This window comes from Embiotoca jacksoni, unplaced genomic scaffold (assembly GCF_022577435.1).
Source record: "Embiotoca jacksoni isolate LCO1_2020_lvr unplaced genomic scaffold, fEmbJac1.0.p SCAF_8, whole genome shotgun sequence".
Lineage (NCBI taxonomy): Eukaryota > Metazoa > Chordata > Actinopteri > Embiotocidae > Embiotoca > Embiotoca jacksoni.
In genome coordinates this window covers 4,396,637-4,411,028 of record NW_027185436.1, presented here as the reverse complement: position 1 = coordinate 4,411,028, position 14,392 = coordinate 4,396,637, and the positions used below count along the sequence as shown (strand labels likewise).

General features: G+C 40.5%; 1 protein-coding gene across 1 annotated transcript; it reads left to right on the top strand.

Moving 5' to 3' along the window:
* Positions 1 to 638: 638 nt before the first annotated feature.
* LOC138191596 (octapeptide-repeat protein T2-like) lies at positions 639 to 14,098 on the top strand. The gene is made up of 4 exons (XM_069138498.1): positions 639 to 654; positions 2,130 to 2,318; positions 13,445 to 13,575; positions 13,901 to 14,098. The coding sequence occupies exons 1-4, from the start codon at positions 639 to 641 to the stop codon at positions 14,096 to 14,098; spliced, it is 534 nt and encodes a 177-aa protein (XP_068994599.1).
* The last annotated feature ends 294 nt before the right edge of the window (positions 14,099 to 14,392 follow it).

Below are 14,392 nucleotides of genomic sequence, written 5' to 3'. Positions count from 1 at the left end.
TTAGTTCATGAAACCATAATGACTTGCTGAAAACATTTTTTTGACTTTGTATTTTGTGAGAGAAGTTGATGCTTTTTGAATGGGGGTCTTTTAGAACAAGAGGTTTTTGGAGCTAGTACTGCAGTTTTCAGCCACTTCCGAACTGGCTTTACTTTTCAGAAGTCTGTTGCGTGAACACTTTCATTTGAAGATTGATAAATCTTCATTTTGTATTATTTCCTCTGACCAGTATATTATTTTTTCAGAAAATCAATCCCACCCTCTTTACCAGAAAGATAATGGAATGAAACCTTTTACCCTCTCCATTTGTCAAACAAGACAAACCAGTAAGTTAAGACATATTATATTTCAATGCTTGTGTTCAATCAGCAAAATCCTACACTCCGACTGTCTGTTAAAGTATTTATACTTATATTTCAGTATCTTAAGTAAGTGTCTCATATTTAGTTTATTCTCACGTGATTTAAGAGTATTAGACTAGATTAAGCTACAGAAGGAGTCTCCTTTTTGAATCGTGGGGCCATTTGGGGGATTCAATTTAAAGTGACTTTGTGGACAACACTTCATAGTTACTACAATGGTGGATGCGGTTGCTCTGGGAAGCTGTGTGACATGAAGGGATGTTATGTTTTACTAACATGGAATGTGAAGACGGTGAGTGTAGAGGATGGTTTGTCACAATCCCACAATCATGGGCCAGCTCGTGGTGGCGCACGCCAAGAATTGTAGCAATCTGTCAGTTAAAGGCAGGCCGAAAATTACTCACTGATACAAACAATGTACATTTATCAACAATACAAACACAATCTCTTTTTGTTTTGATCCTATTTTTCATGAGTTCAAGTAAAACATTGAAGACGTCTTCCATGCACACGAAATGTTTATTTCTCTCACGAATTTGTTAAAATCTGTGTTAATGAGCACTTCACTGCCAAGATAATCCATCCACTTTACAGGTGTGGCGCAAACTACATGCTGATTAAACAGGATTAATGCACAGGTGTGCCTTGGCCAGGGAACAAAAAAAGGCCTCTCTAAAATGTGCAATTTTTTTAAACAAAATGCAAGAGAAATAATTATTGTGTGCATAAAAGAAGCCTTACGTCTTTTACTTCAGCTCATGAAAAATGGGATTAAATACAAGAGATGTCTTTATATTATTGTTAAGTGTAGGTTTCAATACAATTAAAAAAAAAAAAAAATTAAATAGTAAAACGAACGATTCTTTTACAGAGGAAAACTTGAATGACAAAAGTTGCAATTTGGTGAGAAACTCTGGATGTAAATATAACTTTGTTTACAAGAAACACATTTACAAAGTAGCTTTAGTATTGTAATTTCTTTACTATATGTATCACTGCTGCTTGTATCTGCACTGCACATATTGCACCCACAGCATACCTGTCCCTCTTGGAAAAGGGATCAGTCCTCTTTGGTAAGGCTTCTCCTTACGCTTTAGGGAACCAGGTCATATGCAGCCTTTACACTAGAGCCTCACTGCATCCAGAAACGTCAGGGTGCAGTGCCTTTAACCACAGACATTTATGAAATAACTTTACCTGCTAAAATGGGTCAAAAATTGTTTTGTGAAAGAATTGGAAGTAAAATTGATTCTGAAGCCGAGGTGAAAACAGGGCCGTTGCGCACAGATATTTTTGCTGTATTACTGACCAAGGAAGGAGTTGTGACCTGATTAGGAACACTGCATCGAACGGCTGACAGTGAGCATGTACTGACTTCCAGAATAACTCAAGGTTGAAAACAACTTCAAGTGGCCTTCTTTTAAAAACTTCCATGCATCTCATCATGAAAAAGTAGGGCAGAAAAATCACAGAACAGCCAGAGCGGAAAAAAGAAAATAATTCACTGCCAGGTGCAATATTTGCTTACATAATGTCAAGTTGTAATACCTTTCAGTTTTCCTCACAGGTGTTTGATAAAAGGAAAAAAGGCCAAACAAACCCCTCAGTTTATTTGCCTGTTTGTTTGTTATGATAGGTGTTAAGAAAAACGTGAAGGTGAGGTAGTCAGGCATTACACCTGGATCCAGTTTAAACCCTGCAGTGTGCTTCTGGCTCCGTCCTCGTGTTGTTAGTAAGCTTCGCCATTATTACTTTTCCTCCCGACAGATGGATCCAGGATGCAACAGGAGAGCCGAGGGAGAGAGGGGAAGGAGGAGGGGAAAGAGGAGAGGAGAAGAGAGGAGAGGAGGGAGAAAAAGAGACAGGAGTACAAAGGATTTAAGAAGGAAAAGCTGAGGAGATGGGGGAAGAGAGGAGAGGACAGCAGAGCCGCCTGGAGGAAAAAGAGGCAGGAAGGCGAGAAAAGGGCTCAGCTTTGTTTATAACACCCTCCAACGATTGTTATTGGGGAGCTTAAGCTGCCTCGGGTATGATTTAGCGTGCACTGATGAATAACAGCACAACCTGAAGGTGTGTGTATGTGTACAAATGACTGCAGGTAGAAAAGGGTGAAAAAAAAAAAACTTACGAGTATTGTGCAATTATTGTGTATGTGTGTATCCACGACCTTGCCAAGGATTCATGTGTTCATGCATACTGTAGGTCATACATGTATTATTTCTATACATATTTCTCTCTGTGATAAACGCAAACCACATGGGTCATGACATCTAATATTTGGGGGGTTTAGAAGAAAGAGTGCACTCAAAAAAAAATCTCCTGAGATCTTGTATGTGACCAGCAGGAGTCTACACACAGCACAAGGGGTGTGTTTTCCTAGTTTGAAGACCTTATTGAGGATACAGACCAACACCTCCTAGTCCTGTGCTAAAATAACACTGGGGACCACTTGGTGTTGTCCTGTTGTATGCGAGAGGTGAGATATGATCACTAAAGTTAATTTGGCTTAACAGATTAATGGGTTTAAAGGCTGAGGAGATGCCAAAGATTTTGTTACACTCAAAGATGTAGAACTCTGGAAAGATATCAAGGCAGACACTATTTTATCTGTCATTGTGACCATTAAATACTCATGTTAGTAATTCACCAGGGATGTATGTATGAATGTGACTGGCCAATGCAGCATTTAGCTCCATCTTGTTGTACTGTGTTGTAGCAAATGTTGAGCTGGTACAACCTTTTCCCTTGAAACCCAGCATTGCCACCTCCACTGCATTATTCACCTGGGTCTTTTCACAATAATAACAGGCACCATTTAGCCACTAACTAAATGTGCCGAAACAGTGAGTTAACAAATGTTAAAATGCTCCATAGATTTGAGCCACATAGTTCTGTGGCTCAGATGGTAGAGCAGTTTGCCCACTAATCATAAGATTGGCGGTTCAGTCCACAAATCCTCTACATGCTGAAGTGTCCCTGGGTAAGGCATTGAACGCCAGGTTAATCCTGATTGCAGGCGAGCACCCTCCTTGGCTGCTCTGCCGCCAAGTGGGTGAAAGCGCTTTGAGACCGCTAAGGTGATAAAGGACTATATGAGTTCAGACCATTTACCATTTACTATGGGTTTGTATCTATGAATGACATCTTTGACATTACACATAATCTTTCATGTAAACATTTTTGATTGTTGCAGCATTAAATGATATAGGTATGAAGATTGACATTTAAAAGTCCCATATTTTACAATTTCCCAGGGTTTTACTTTCATTCTTGAGATTCACAAGATATTTTTGTGGTTTTAAGTGTTCATTTTTGGCAGGACATGGGCCCAAAAGCACAACACTGGAGCTGGGGATCAGAAGGAGGGGTTTTAATTGATCATTACTTTAAGATGAAGATGAAGCAGGTGAGGAAGGCAGGCCGGGCAGGCAGAGAGTGGCCAGTGGTGTGAGGTGAGCAGATCTGGCAGAGTGAGTTGTGGGAAGGCAAAGCTGGTGTCTGGCACGAGCAGAAGAGACAGCTGATGGTGTGAGTGGCTGTGATGAGTCAGGCAGCGACTGAGCAGGAAAGAAATCCTGGACACAAGGAAATACATGTTAGTATCAGACAGAAGGAATTTGCTTCGAGCTCACTCTACGCAGCCAAGCACACTTTACTGTGTTTTACTCAACGATCGAGTGGAACATGGATGACAGACTGGGGTATGTCAGCATGATGGGTTAATGAGTTGATAGCTCGCAGGTGTGTTGCTGGTGAATCCGGAGAGGCAATCTGAAGCTGGTGAGGAGAGGCAGGAGGAGAGGCAGCCATGCCAACGCCAGCAAACAGACACAGTGGCTGTGTTCGACAGGGTAGTGTTGTCTCAAACTGCCCAACACCGTTCTGCCCTAATCAGAAATAACCAAGCTTTTGAATGCATCACCTGCCAACATATCTGATGGCTTTAATTATTTTACTCAGTGTGTTAAGTCATATTGATATCCAGGACCCTCTCCTCTGATTGGCTGACTTTTTCCTGAGTAAAGCGAGGTTAGGCCAACCACAGGTTTTCTTCAGTTGTGTCGCTTGCCAGCTCAGCGGCAGAACCTCATAAAAGGTTGGACAGTGGGCCGATCTGTGGGTGGACATATGACATGACTTTGAGTTTGTGACATCACAAATGTATAGAAATCCAAATGGCTCAGTTGCTGAAATGGTGCTGTGTGCATTTCTCTGTGGACTGAGCATTTTGGCACTTTCACAGTATAAAGCACCGTGACCTGCTTTATGTTGACAAAACAAATGGAAATCTGAATTTATACAATGTGGCACCTTTAATATGTTAAGTTAGCTGTTTATGTAGCAGACTGGTGTTGTAAAATAGACCTTTAATCATCAGATCTAGGTCTAGACAGCAGCTAATCATGCTGCAGCGATGCTTTGTAGCTGTCACAGCTATTATGACCTAAAACCTTCTGGAGCCACAAAGAGATATTGATTAAGTATCATAGCAGGTGTCCTGAAACATGAAGGGTATGGGGAACCTGATACCAAAAAGGCTTTTACTTTTGAAGATAAACCCACATTAGGCTGTAGATTGAAGATCAAATTTTGTTGACTGTTCCTCTTCTTATGTTTACCGAATATAAATGCTCATCCCATTTCAGCGCAATGCAGCCTACTTGAAGTCTAACGGCAAAATGAAGCGTCTGATGTTGCTTCTGAGAACTGAGAGATATGTACTGTCACGGAGCACCCTCATTGACAATCAGAGCGAGGAGAGAGAGCTTACGTGCGTGTAAGAAACACCTTGCTACAGCTCCCTGAATATCGTCACACTGATAGAGTAGATAGGAAAATAAAAACAAACTACAGGAGGAAATAAAAAGGCAGAGATTTTTTTTTTATTTTAGTTTCCAGACATGTATGTTTCACGTATTACACTGTATGATGTCTTGCTGACAAACTATATGAACCTAAACACATAAAATGACATTAGTCTGCAGATAAGTCTTCAGTAAGCAACAGTGAAGGAAGAATCTCTGATTACAGTCAGTGCATATACATTCGGTATTTTCTCCATTATACATCCTGTTATGCTCTCTGCGTTTCTTTGTCACATGAAGGATCGTGAGGTGCAAAGATCACTGCCAAGAAATCTTGGTAAAGCAGTCTCTTAACCGCATCCGGGTCAAAAGAATAGAGGCGAGCAGAGAATCACACTTTGAAATCAGCGAGCAAAGTGTTGCTTCGTGTCACATGTATGAGCTGCGTGGCTCACAGTTCATGTCACTTAATGTTTCTGCTTTCCAAAAGCTGTTTGGGGTAATTATAAGGCTGCATCAGCTCTGCTCCATTCCACTGCACACACATCTCACATCTAAACGAAGGAACTTCACAAGAGAATAACATTATTTCTGTTTTGTTTTTTTCTCTCGTTCTTTTAATTGAGATTTTCCTATTTCTGCATGTTTTCCCCCTACTTCCTGTGTCTCTCATTTGATAGGTTGTTGAAGCAAAATAAATGGAGCTTTGATCACCAGAATAAATCAAGTGACACCGGGTTACACACTCTGTGGCACCAGTTTTTGCAACATGGATTTGGTATCCAGTCTTTTTTTTTTTTTAAATCAGAAGTCTATTGTCACTTGTCTGCCTGATTGTTTGCCAGTCTTCCCATATTTCTGTCTATTGTCTGACTGATTTCTTGCCTACCTGCTTTACCTGCCTGTTGTTTGATCCCCTCTGCGGTGGCAGGCATCACAGGAGCCATGGCTGACAGCGATGAAATCAATGGGTCACCTGCCATGACAATTCGAGATTCGGCATTGTCACAATCAGCTTTGAACTGTCATAAAACAAAGAGAGTGAGGCAACAGGCAAGGCCTGCAGGGAGCAAAGGAAGCAAGGATAGAAGAAACAATATCAGGGCTGAGTCAGATGATGTCATATGTAAAATAAAATATTCTCGTCATCAATATTTTTTTTTATATATCAACAAAATTTTAATTGTTTAACCTCTTTCCATGTTGTGAATGCTGCTCATGTCAGTCAATTTAATCATGACTTGTTTGTTGAAAACTCTAATATACTATGCTATATTATATAATAATAAAGATTAGTCTCATAGGAAGCAAAGATGGATGGCAAAGTTCACGGTTGAAAGGGTAGAAAGACCAAAACCATGACACCACAAAGCAGTATTTGCACATTAATTAATCCCACGCAGGTCTGGAACAAACAAATAGGAGCAGCAGCAGCTCATACTAATTATAATTTATGAGGATAGACAAAATTGAAGACGACAAGTCAGTAAATGTTTCTTTTGTTTTGTTTTTTTACTTGTGCAGATTAGTTGCACAAAGCCGTGGCTTCAGTCTGGCTCTCTGCCTCTTCACTCTCCCCACTTCTCCCACAGCTTTTCTCTCCATCACTTCTCGCTCTGTTTTTCTAACTGTGCTGAACAACATGGAGCACACAGAATATACCATATACCATAGAAAACTATCAAATGTGCACAGTGCCAAGCATGAAGGAGCACAAGTGACCATGCAGTCTGTGTAACACACATTAGTGTGAAGGTACACACAACACACACACACACACACACACACACACACACACACACACACACACACACACACACACACACAGACAGTGAAGGATGTGGTTGTTGCTTTCTGCTTGTTGTCTGACTGACAGTCAGTTTGGCACCATGAGGATTGATGACTAATCAGCAAGGCTCTGGCTAATCAAACACATACACACTCGCACACATGTACGAACGCTCACATGGAATAACACACATGGCACAGACTGTAATTGCCAGTGATTGCGTTTGGATACCTGCCCATTCTTCCACTGATTAGCATTGTGGCACCAAAAGCGGTTGGTTGTATTGTTTTCCAAACCACCGAAATATCAAAACACTAAATTGTCAAGTATCTTGTTATTCTATTTCCCGACCCGATGTTATGTTCCCAACATGTCTGCAAAAGGTGTTAATTTTTTGCATCTGTTTTGCAGCTTGTCTCCTTACAATTTCCAGAAAACTTTGTTGTTGTTGTTGTTGTTGTTGTTGTTGTTGTATTCCACTGTGAATGTCTGCTGCCACAGATCCTCTGTAGTACATTCAAAGTGCTTTGTAACCCTGAGATCACCACAAACCACAGATAAATCACTGCAAAAAGAAAAAAACATGTCAAAGGTGTGCTTGGAAGTAAAACAACACTTTTTTTCTTCTTGAGCCTAAGTTTCCGCAGGGCACCAGTTATGTCTGTGTGGCACATTTTAGCCTTTAGTCTGAAAATATTATTATACTTATTAAACAATAACGTAATGAAGCAGTTATCATCACCAAGACAGCAAGAAACAAACAGAGACAGACAGAACCAAAAGGGACTTTCTCCTCCATTAAGATGCAAAATGGTTCTCCTCCTTTGGGAGTACAAACAAGTGGGAGAGACAAAAAGAGGAGAAAGAGGAGGAGACAAATAAATGAAGACAGGAGAGAGTGAAATGAGAGGACAGAAGATGGGCTGGTTGCGCTGATCAAAGTGCGAATATTCACAGCACTCTCCTCTCTCAGATTAAATACTAATTACTCTCAACAGCTGCTCAGTGAGCTCTCTAAGACTCATTATCACAATGTACTACATGTGTACCACTTAAGAAATACAGAGTTTCATTGCTAAACAAGACATCCACCAGAAGGAAACAAAAGCAGCACCTTCTTGGGTGCAGTAATTCCCTCAGGAAAATTTAAAAATGTATTGAAATTATTTTGGTAGACCTCTATGAGAGAGATGGTGCTGTTTTATTAACTACACCATAAATGTTTATCTGTCACATCTCAAGTAATTATTTAGCAGTTATTAAAGTAGCAGTACTTTAGAGAAAAGGTTATCTCGGCCTGTTCACGATCTGCCAAAATGTGCCCCTTTTTATGTGGACATCTACTCGGTGTTGATGGTATACAGTATGTTGGCAATTGAAGCAATAAATTCCTCAATAAATTCTCTGTTTCTCTGAAGCAGCTGCAAAATCTGTTGTTCCTCTGGCACCAGCGCCGTTATTTGGCACGTACAATGAGGTGGCTGGTGGCCAGAAGAACCACGGACTAATTGAGCTGTCTGGATGGAGAGGTTGAGCCTCTCTATGCTGCTCGAAAACAATACCTTGTTCTTTTCACTTGTGCTGCAACTAGCTATGTTTTCAAGAGGGAAAATGACATCCCAGAGTGCACAGGATGTTTTGGAATAGAGGCCAACACTGTGTCTGCATTAGCTGTGCAAGAGAATATGGTCAGCAGGGACCAAAAACGGAGCTGCAGAGAACAAACAGCGTCTGGTGGTGCCTTTGCTCATAATACCCTCCGAGGCCGACAGAAACAGAATCATTCTGCTGCAATGAATTTCAGTAAGGGCAGTTTTTGAGGGCTGCTGTCGCCAGCGCAAACTGTAAGAGCTGTGAGTGCGATAGTATTAACAAAGGTTTTCTCTTCACTTGAACCAAGGACGACCGATTGGAAAAGGCAACAAAGACCAGCAGGGCCGAGAGGGCAGATGACCGTTGAGCAATTTTTGTCACTGAACACGATGTTTTGACACGCAAAGGGTGATGATGAACAGCAATGTTAAACACGCAGTTTTCTCAAGTTTACAATAACTACCAACGTTACAGTGTGTGAACAGTACTAATAGCTTCCAGATGAGTCACCCTCTTATGTCAATACGATAACAATACGATCTGACCGCTTATTGTTTTTGTTTCATCAAGTGAGTGCTAGAAGGGGAGAGACTTGGCAGAGGGAACCGAAGGGGAGGTTAGGAGTCAGAAGGTCACGCTCAGTGCATTCATGTACATGTTGGCACTGCTGGCTGGGCTACGCAAGCAGCATAAGTCAGAAAAACTCAGCTTCCTCCCTCAAAGTTACCCAAACTTCATTTTGAAACTTTGGGGCAGCCTTTAACCAATTGGTGTTGACCACCATGTGCACCAAAACTCCATCCGCAACTGTATTTAGAAAAAAATGCGAGACTGATTTTAACGTCATTATTTCAAAGCCATGGACACTGCTCACTGATTGGTCTACCTTTCAGAGTTGCTGAGGAAATTTTTGGGTGAACAGGGTTCCTTAACTTTAATCAAATTGAAGAAATCTGAAACTGTAAGCTGTGAGAATAGACAAGTAACACCAGGCTAGGTCAAAATAGCACACACTGAGGAATTCATTGCTTCAACAGACTACAGTTATCCTGATCTTTTCATTTCGAGGCCTTTTCTCTTAAGATCCTGATCTCGTAATTATTGATAGGCATTTGAAGTTCTTGGGATTATTCATGCAGAAAGCACATTCAAAGTGTCTCTGTTCCTTTAGGAGCAGCCAAGTGAGAGGAGGATACTTCACAGATACAAAGTCATGCATGTAAATATGTCTAACCTCAACTGTCATAACGTAGTTCGCCCATGAGCTAACTGCTAATTTTCAGTGGCCTTGAAATCAATCTCTAACCACTCGAAGTGTAATGGTTTAGTGAGTGTTAAAGGATATGGAAAAATGAATCATTATCTCTTGATCTTCATTTAATAGACCTTTTTCAATGCAGACATTTTGACTTGTCACAGCAAGGAATGTACAAGCGTATTAATGATGGCTCAGCTCTATTAAGTGGCAGTAAGCCCCATGACAGTGAACACAAATACAGGATCTCCCCTAAGTAGAATGCAGCCATCAATAATACACCTGTGTCAAAATGTCTGCAGTGGAAAAAGAGCAGCAAGATAGTTAATGATTATAGGAATATTTACCGAAAATTCAAACTAATGCTTTCAAGAAAGAATTTGTAGGATTTGAACATTTGTGACGTGGTGGTAGTACTGAGATATTCTTCGTAAAATTTTATTAAATAATCTACACAAATAGCATTTAATCGAATAATTATAAAGCTAATGTAAAATACCACTTATGCACAGTTTATTAGGCACTCTGTACAGTGTATTAGATATAATGTTTCTTGTTAGGTGACTTCGTTAAATGTAAATTCAACTTAATATTCAAGTTCGTAGTTAGTTTCTGTTTTGCTTTTTGTTTTTTTACATATATGAAGGCAGCAGATTATTCAAAACCTTCCTCGGTATAATAAAGTCCAGTATAATATCACCCCTTAGTATTTGACAGGGTCAACCAAAAAAATAAAAGTTGACTTATTTGACTGGATTGCAATGATCTTAGTAGAGTAGAAGTAAAGAGCTGATAAAGCACACTTTAAAATTGTGGAGACAACTGAAATAACAAGACTGTAAGATCATATTTGAAAAGGTGTCCTATTCACTTCCAGAGGTTTGATTGTGTTGTAGTCAGTTGCTCATAACATTGCATGATTGGGCAGTTGGGGAATAGCTATGTTCTCATGTGTGAGTTGTGGGAAGTGGGTGCTCTAGAAATGCCAGTGAGTAGACAGTTTTTGTTCCAAAACTTAGGAAGAACCCCAAAACCAGGAAGTGACTTATGAAATCCAAAAATCTCTGCACACAGTTGGTGTTGACTCATCATCAAACCCCCACAGACATATAGTGTTTTAGTATCGTCATTTAGTTCCATGTGGCAGCACAAATCTTACTAACTGCCTTTTTGAGAACACAAGCCATCTCACCAACTACAGCATCTCCTCATTAGATCTCTTCACAGTGTCCTGATGTAGCAGAATCACCATAATAATATATAAATAACACTAAAAGAGTGTGGCAGATGGTGGGTGAGCATGTTGCACAACTGGGTCAGCATATTGGAGGATGGACCGGGCTGCACAGTTTACACACAAGCAGAACAAGACACAGTGAGGCTGAAATAGCTGAACTTGCACAATAGAACCTATACAGGAATCTAAAATAAAAGCAAGAATGGTAAGTCCAATTTAAAAAGTTTGACAGGAACTCAGAAATGTTGTCCTTATTCAGCAGAGGAAAGGTGTTCATTTAAAACATGTCCCCGCACTCTTTAAGTTATTTTATTTAACTGAATTAGCTGCAGTTTATCAGGCTGTTGCAACTGTGACTGTGAAAAGTATCCTGAGTGCATAATGTGTAGAATGCAATTTTTGTATTTTCATGTGTGTGTGTGTGTCTCTCTGTCTTAGGGAGTCAGGGAGTGTTGCTGTGTTTGTTGTTGGTGTGACTGGCAGTCGGGCAGCTTGAGAGTTGATAGTTAATCAGTGCGTCACTTCCTAATGGACTAAAATGTACACACAAATGCACACGCGCACACAAGCACAGCAAGGAGCATAATTGTCTGTGATTGCATTTGGATACCCATCCACACTCACGCTGATTAGCGACGTGACGTTAACAGACAAAGAACTACAGAGCGAGGAGAGGAGGGAGACACGGAGGGAGCTAGCGAAGCAGACTTATTAGTTCACGCAGTCGTCTGCATATTGCCATTAATGACAAATTTCAAGCAATTAAAGTCAGTCTGAATCCACTAAACAACCAATATATTTACTGATGGTAAATTAAAACAGTTGCTATCAGTTTTACAGCTTAAAGCCACAACAACTCGGCTGCACTACTCTGACAAATATCTTTCTGGAATGATACATAGATATATTTTCATACATACACTCTGAGTCTTAAGTTTAACAGTCAAACTATTTCAATACACGTTTACTGAATTTAATTGTCACAGTAGCAGAAGCACAAGCACAAGTGTTACAGTCCCTTCTCGTCCCTTGGGCATCAAATACACACACAAAGTGGCCTTTAGCATCGGCACCATGACGAGCAGGGTCAAAGAAGGAGGACACGTGACTAAGTGGAAAGAGAGACACGCCTGCATATTGAGGAAGTGGTTGAATGAAACAAACACCGGACATGCCATATGAGTCCGTGAGAAAAGCAAAAGTCAATGTTGACTTTTTTGTAAGTAACATTAGTTACTTACATAACATTTATGTAACATACATAAAGTAGCCCAACTTACGTAAAATGTCTTTTTTTAACCCCAAAAAAGATATTTTCCTAAACCTAACCATGTTGATGCCTAAACCTGAGGTACCTTATGTATATATATCAGATCACAGCAGGTTCTCATGACTACAGCCCTTTCTCGGTGAAACGAACAATAGTCAACCGAAGGAAGTTGAGACTTTTCTCCAAACTTCTACTTTAAACTAACCAATTTAAATGAAAAACTCGATGAGAGTTGATGTGTAGTTAGTTGCACCAACGATAATGTCAAAAACAGTGATCTTGAATTGTATCACTGCTATGTCCTTAAAAAAAGATCCTGATGGAAATGCTTTATGCCCCAAAGCTGTATGAGGGGAATAAAGTGAGGTGTTGCTTGGTTAGTTGTCAGAGCACAGTGAAATTGGTAGTTACAGTATTTGTAGAGCAGGACTGAAAAGTAGAATATTTCAGCTATGATTTGCTCAACTGGAGACTCAGTAAGGTAAAACTATGTCCAGGTAGGACACCTCTGGCCACTGAGTGAGAAGATCGTATTAAACTCAGGTGTTTTTTTTAGAATAATTTGTTCTGCTATTTTACATTAAATTCTTCGTTGAGTGGAACTTGTTTTTCCCAAAAGGGGGCAAGCATAGGTTGGATGTATGTATGAGGCACCAAAGGAAACCTTGTATCTCTGAGACACCAGCAGACTGTGACAAAGCAGTTTTTGAAACTCAAAATCAAGTATTTTCAATTTACTTAATTTAATCTGTACAAATTGAGCTTTGGTAATCATGTTTGTGCTGTTGACCAATACATATGCACGACAGTCTTAACTTTAGAGGAAACTGAGAGCTGTAGAGTCCAAAATGGCAGAAGCATAGCTTAGCTGTCCACTTTCATTTAAACATCCATTATCAAAGGCATTGTAAACTGTTCCATAAAAGAGGAATGGTTTACTGACAGTTATAATAGAAGATAATACAAATATAAACAGATAGCAAATGATGTGCAATCTTTTGTACATCATTTAACTAAACAAAACTGTACAGAGTGAATTAAGACTGGGAAGTTATTGACTAGTCCTAGCAGGTTTGTGAGTGGCTAGTGTGTTAGCAGTTAACGTGACAAAAATGATTTGTCCTGAATTGCAGTTGTCACTACAAAGTTCAAATCTGCTTTTAGACGCAGCATCAGCACAAAAACCGTTCACGCGGAGCTACGTGACATCCAGCAGGTTTCCAGTGCCGAACAGCAGCGCTGCGCACAACGTCAGGCAGTGTTGGCAAGACTGGGATTTGTTCTTAAGGCCTCGTTTCACTATTCCGACCCTCAAGATACTGTTGACGGTTACATCAGCAATATATTTTACAGGCAATCAAGCTCCCACATTCACACAAATTAAAACACCAAGCAGGTCCTTGGGGTTTATAAAGAAATGTGAGACGGATATTGGAATGTATCATCGTGGCTGATTTACAGCAAATTATTATTAATAAGCAGATCCTGCACATCGCATCTCTATGAAAAGATAAACAGTTTTCACTGCAGTCTCTCTCAGTCGATCACATGAAAAGACTCAAGATGTCTCGCTCTTTCTGTGTATGCAGATGGGAAGAGAGCAGGAGATTGAATGGGCGAGAGGGAGGGAGGGCAGAGAGGAAATGGGAGAAAAAGGAAGCGGGAGACAGAAAGATGAGAGTAGAGAGGAGAGGAGGCAGGGGAGCGGCGACGACGAGGAGATGAGGGAGAGAGAGAGCAGAGAAAGGATAGGGAAGAGGAGAGCGGAGAGGGAATGGCAGCCTTAATGCGTCCGCATGAGTGACAGCCATGTACGAGTATTGACAGTGTGATTAGGGAGCAGAGAAGATGGGACTTAAATGGCTTGTTAACCGGGCCCCTAAATACTGGCAGTACGACGGAAAGGAACGGAAAAAAAGGAAATTGAGAGGGAGGCACCAAAATACTGACAGAAAGAGAGCTGAGAGGGTGGGAGTAAGTAAGGAGATGGCAAGGAGATAGGGGAAAGGAAAGGCAAAGAAAAATTGCTTGATCTTTTATTGGCTGATACAGCAAGACACGGAGAGAGTGGCAGAGTGACA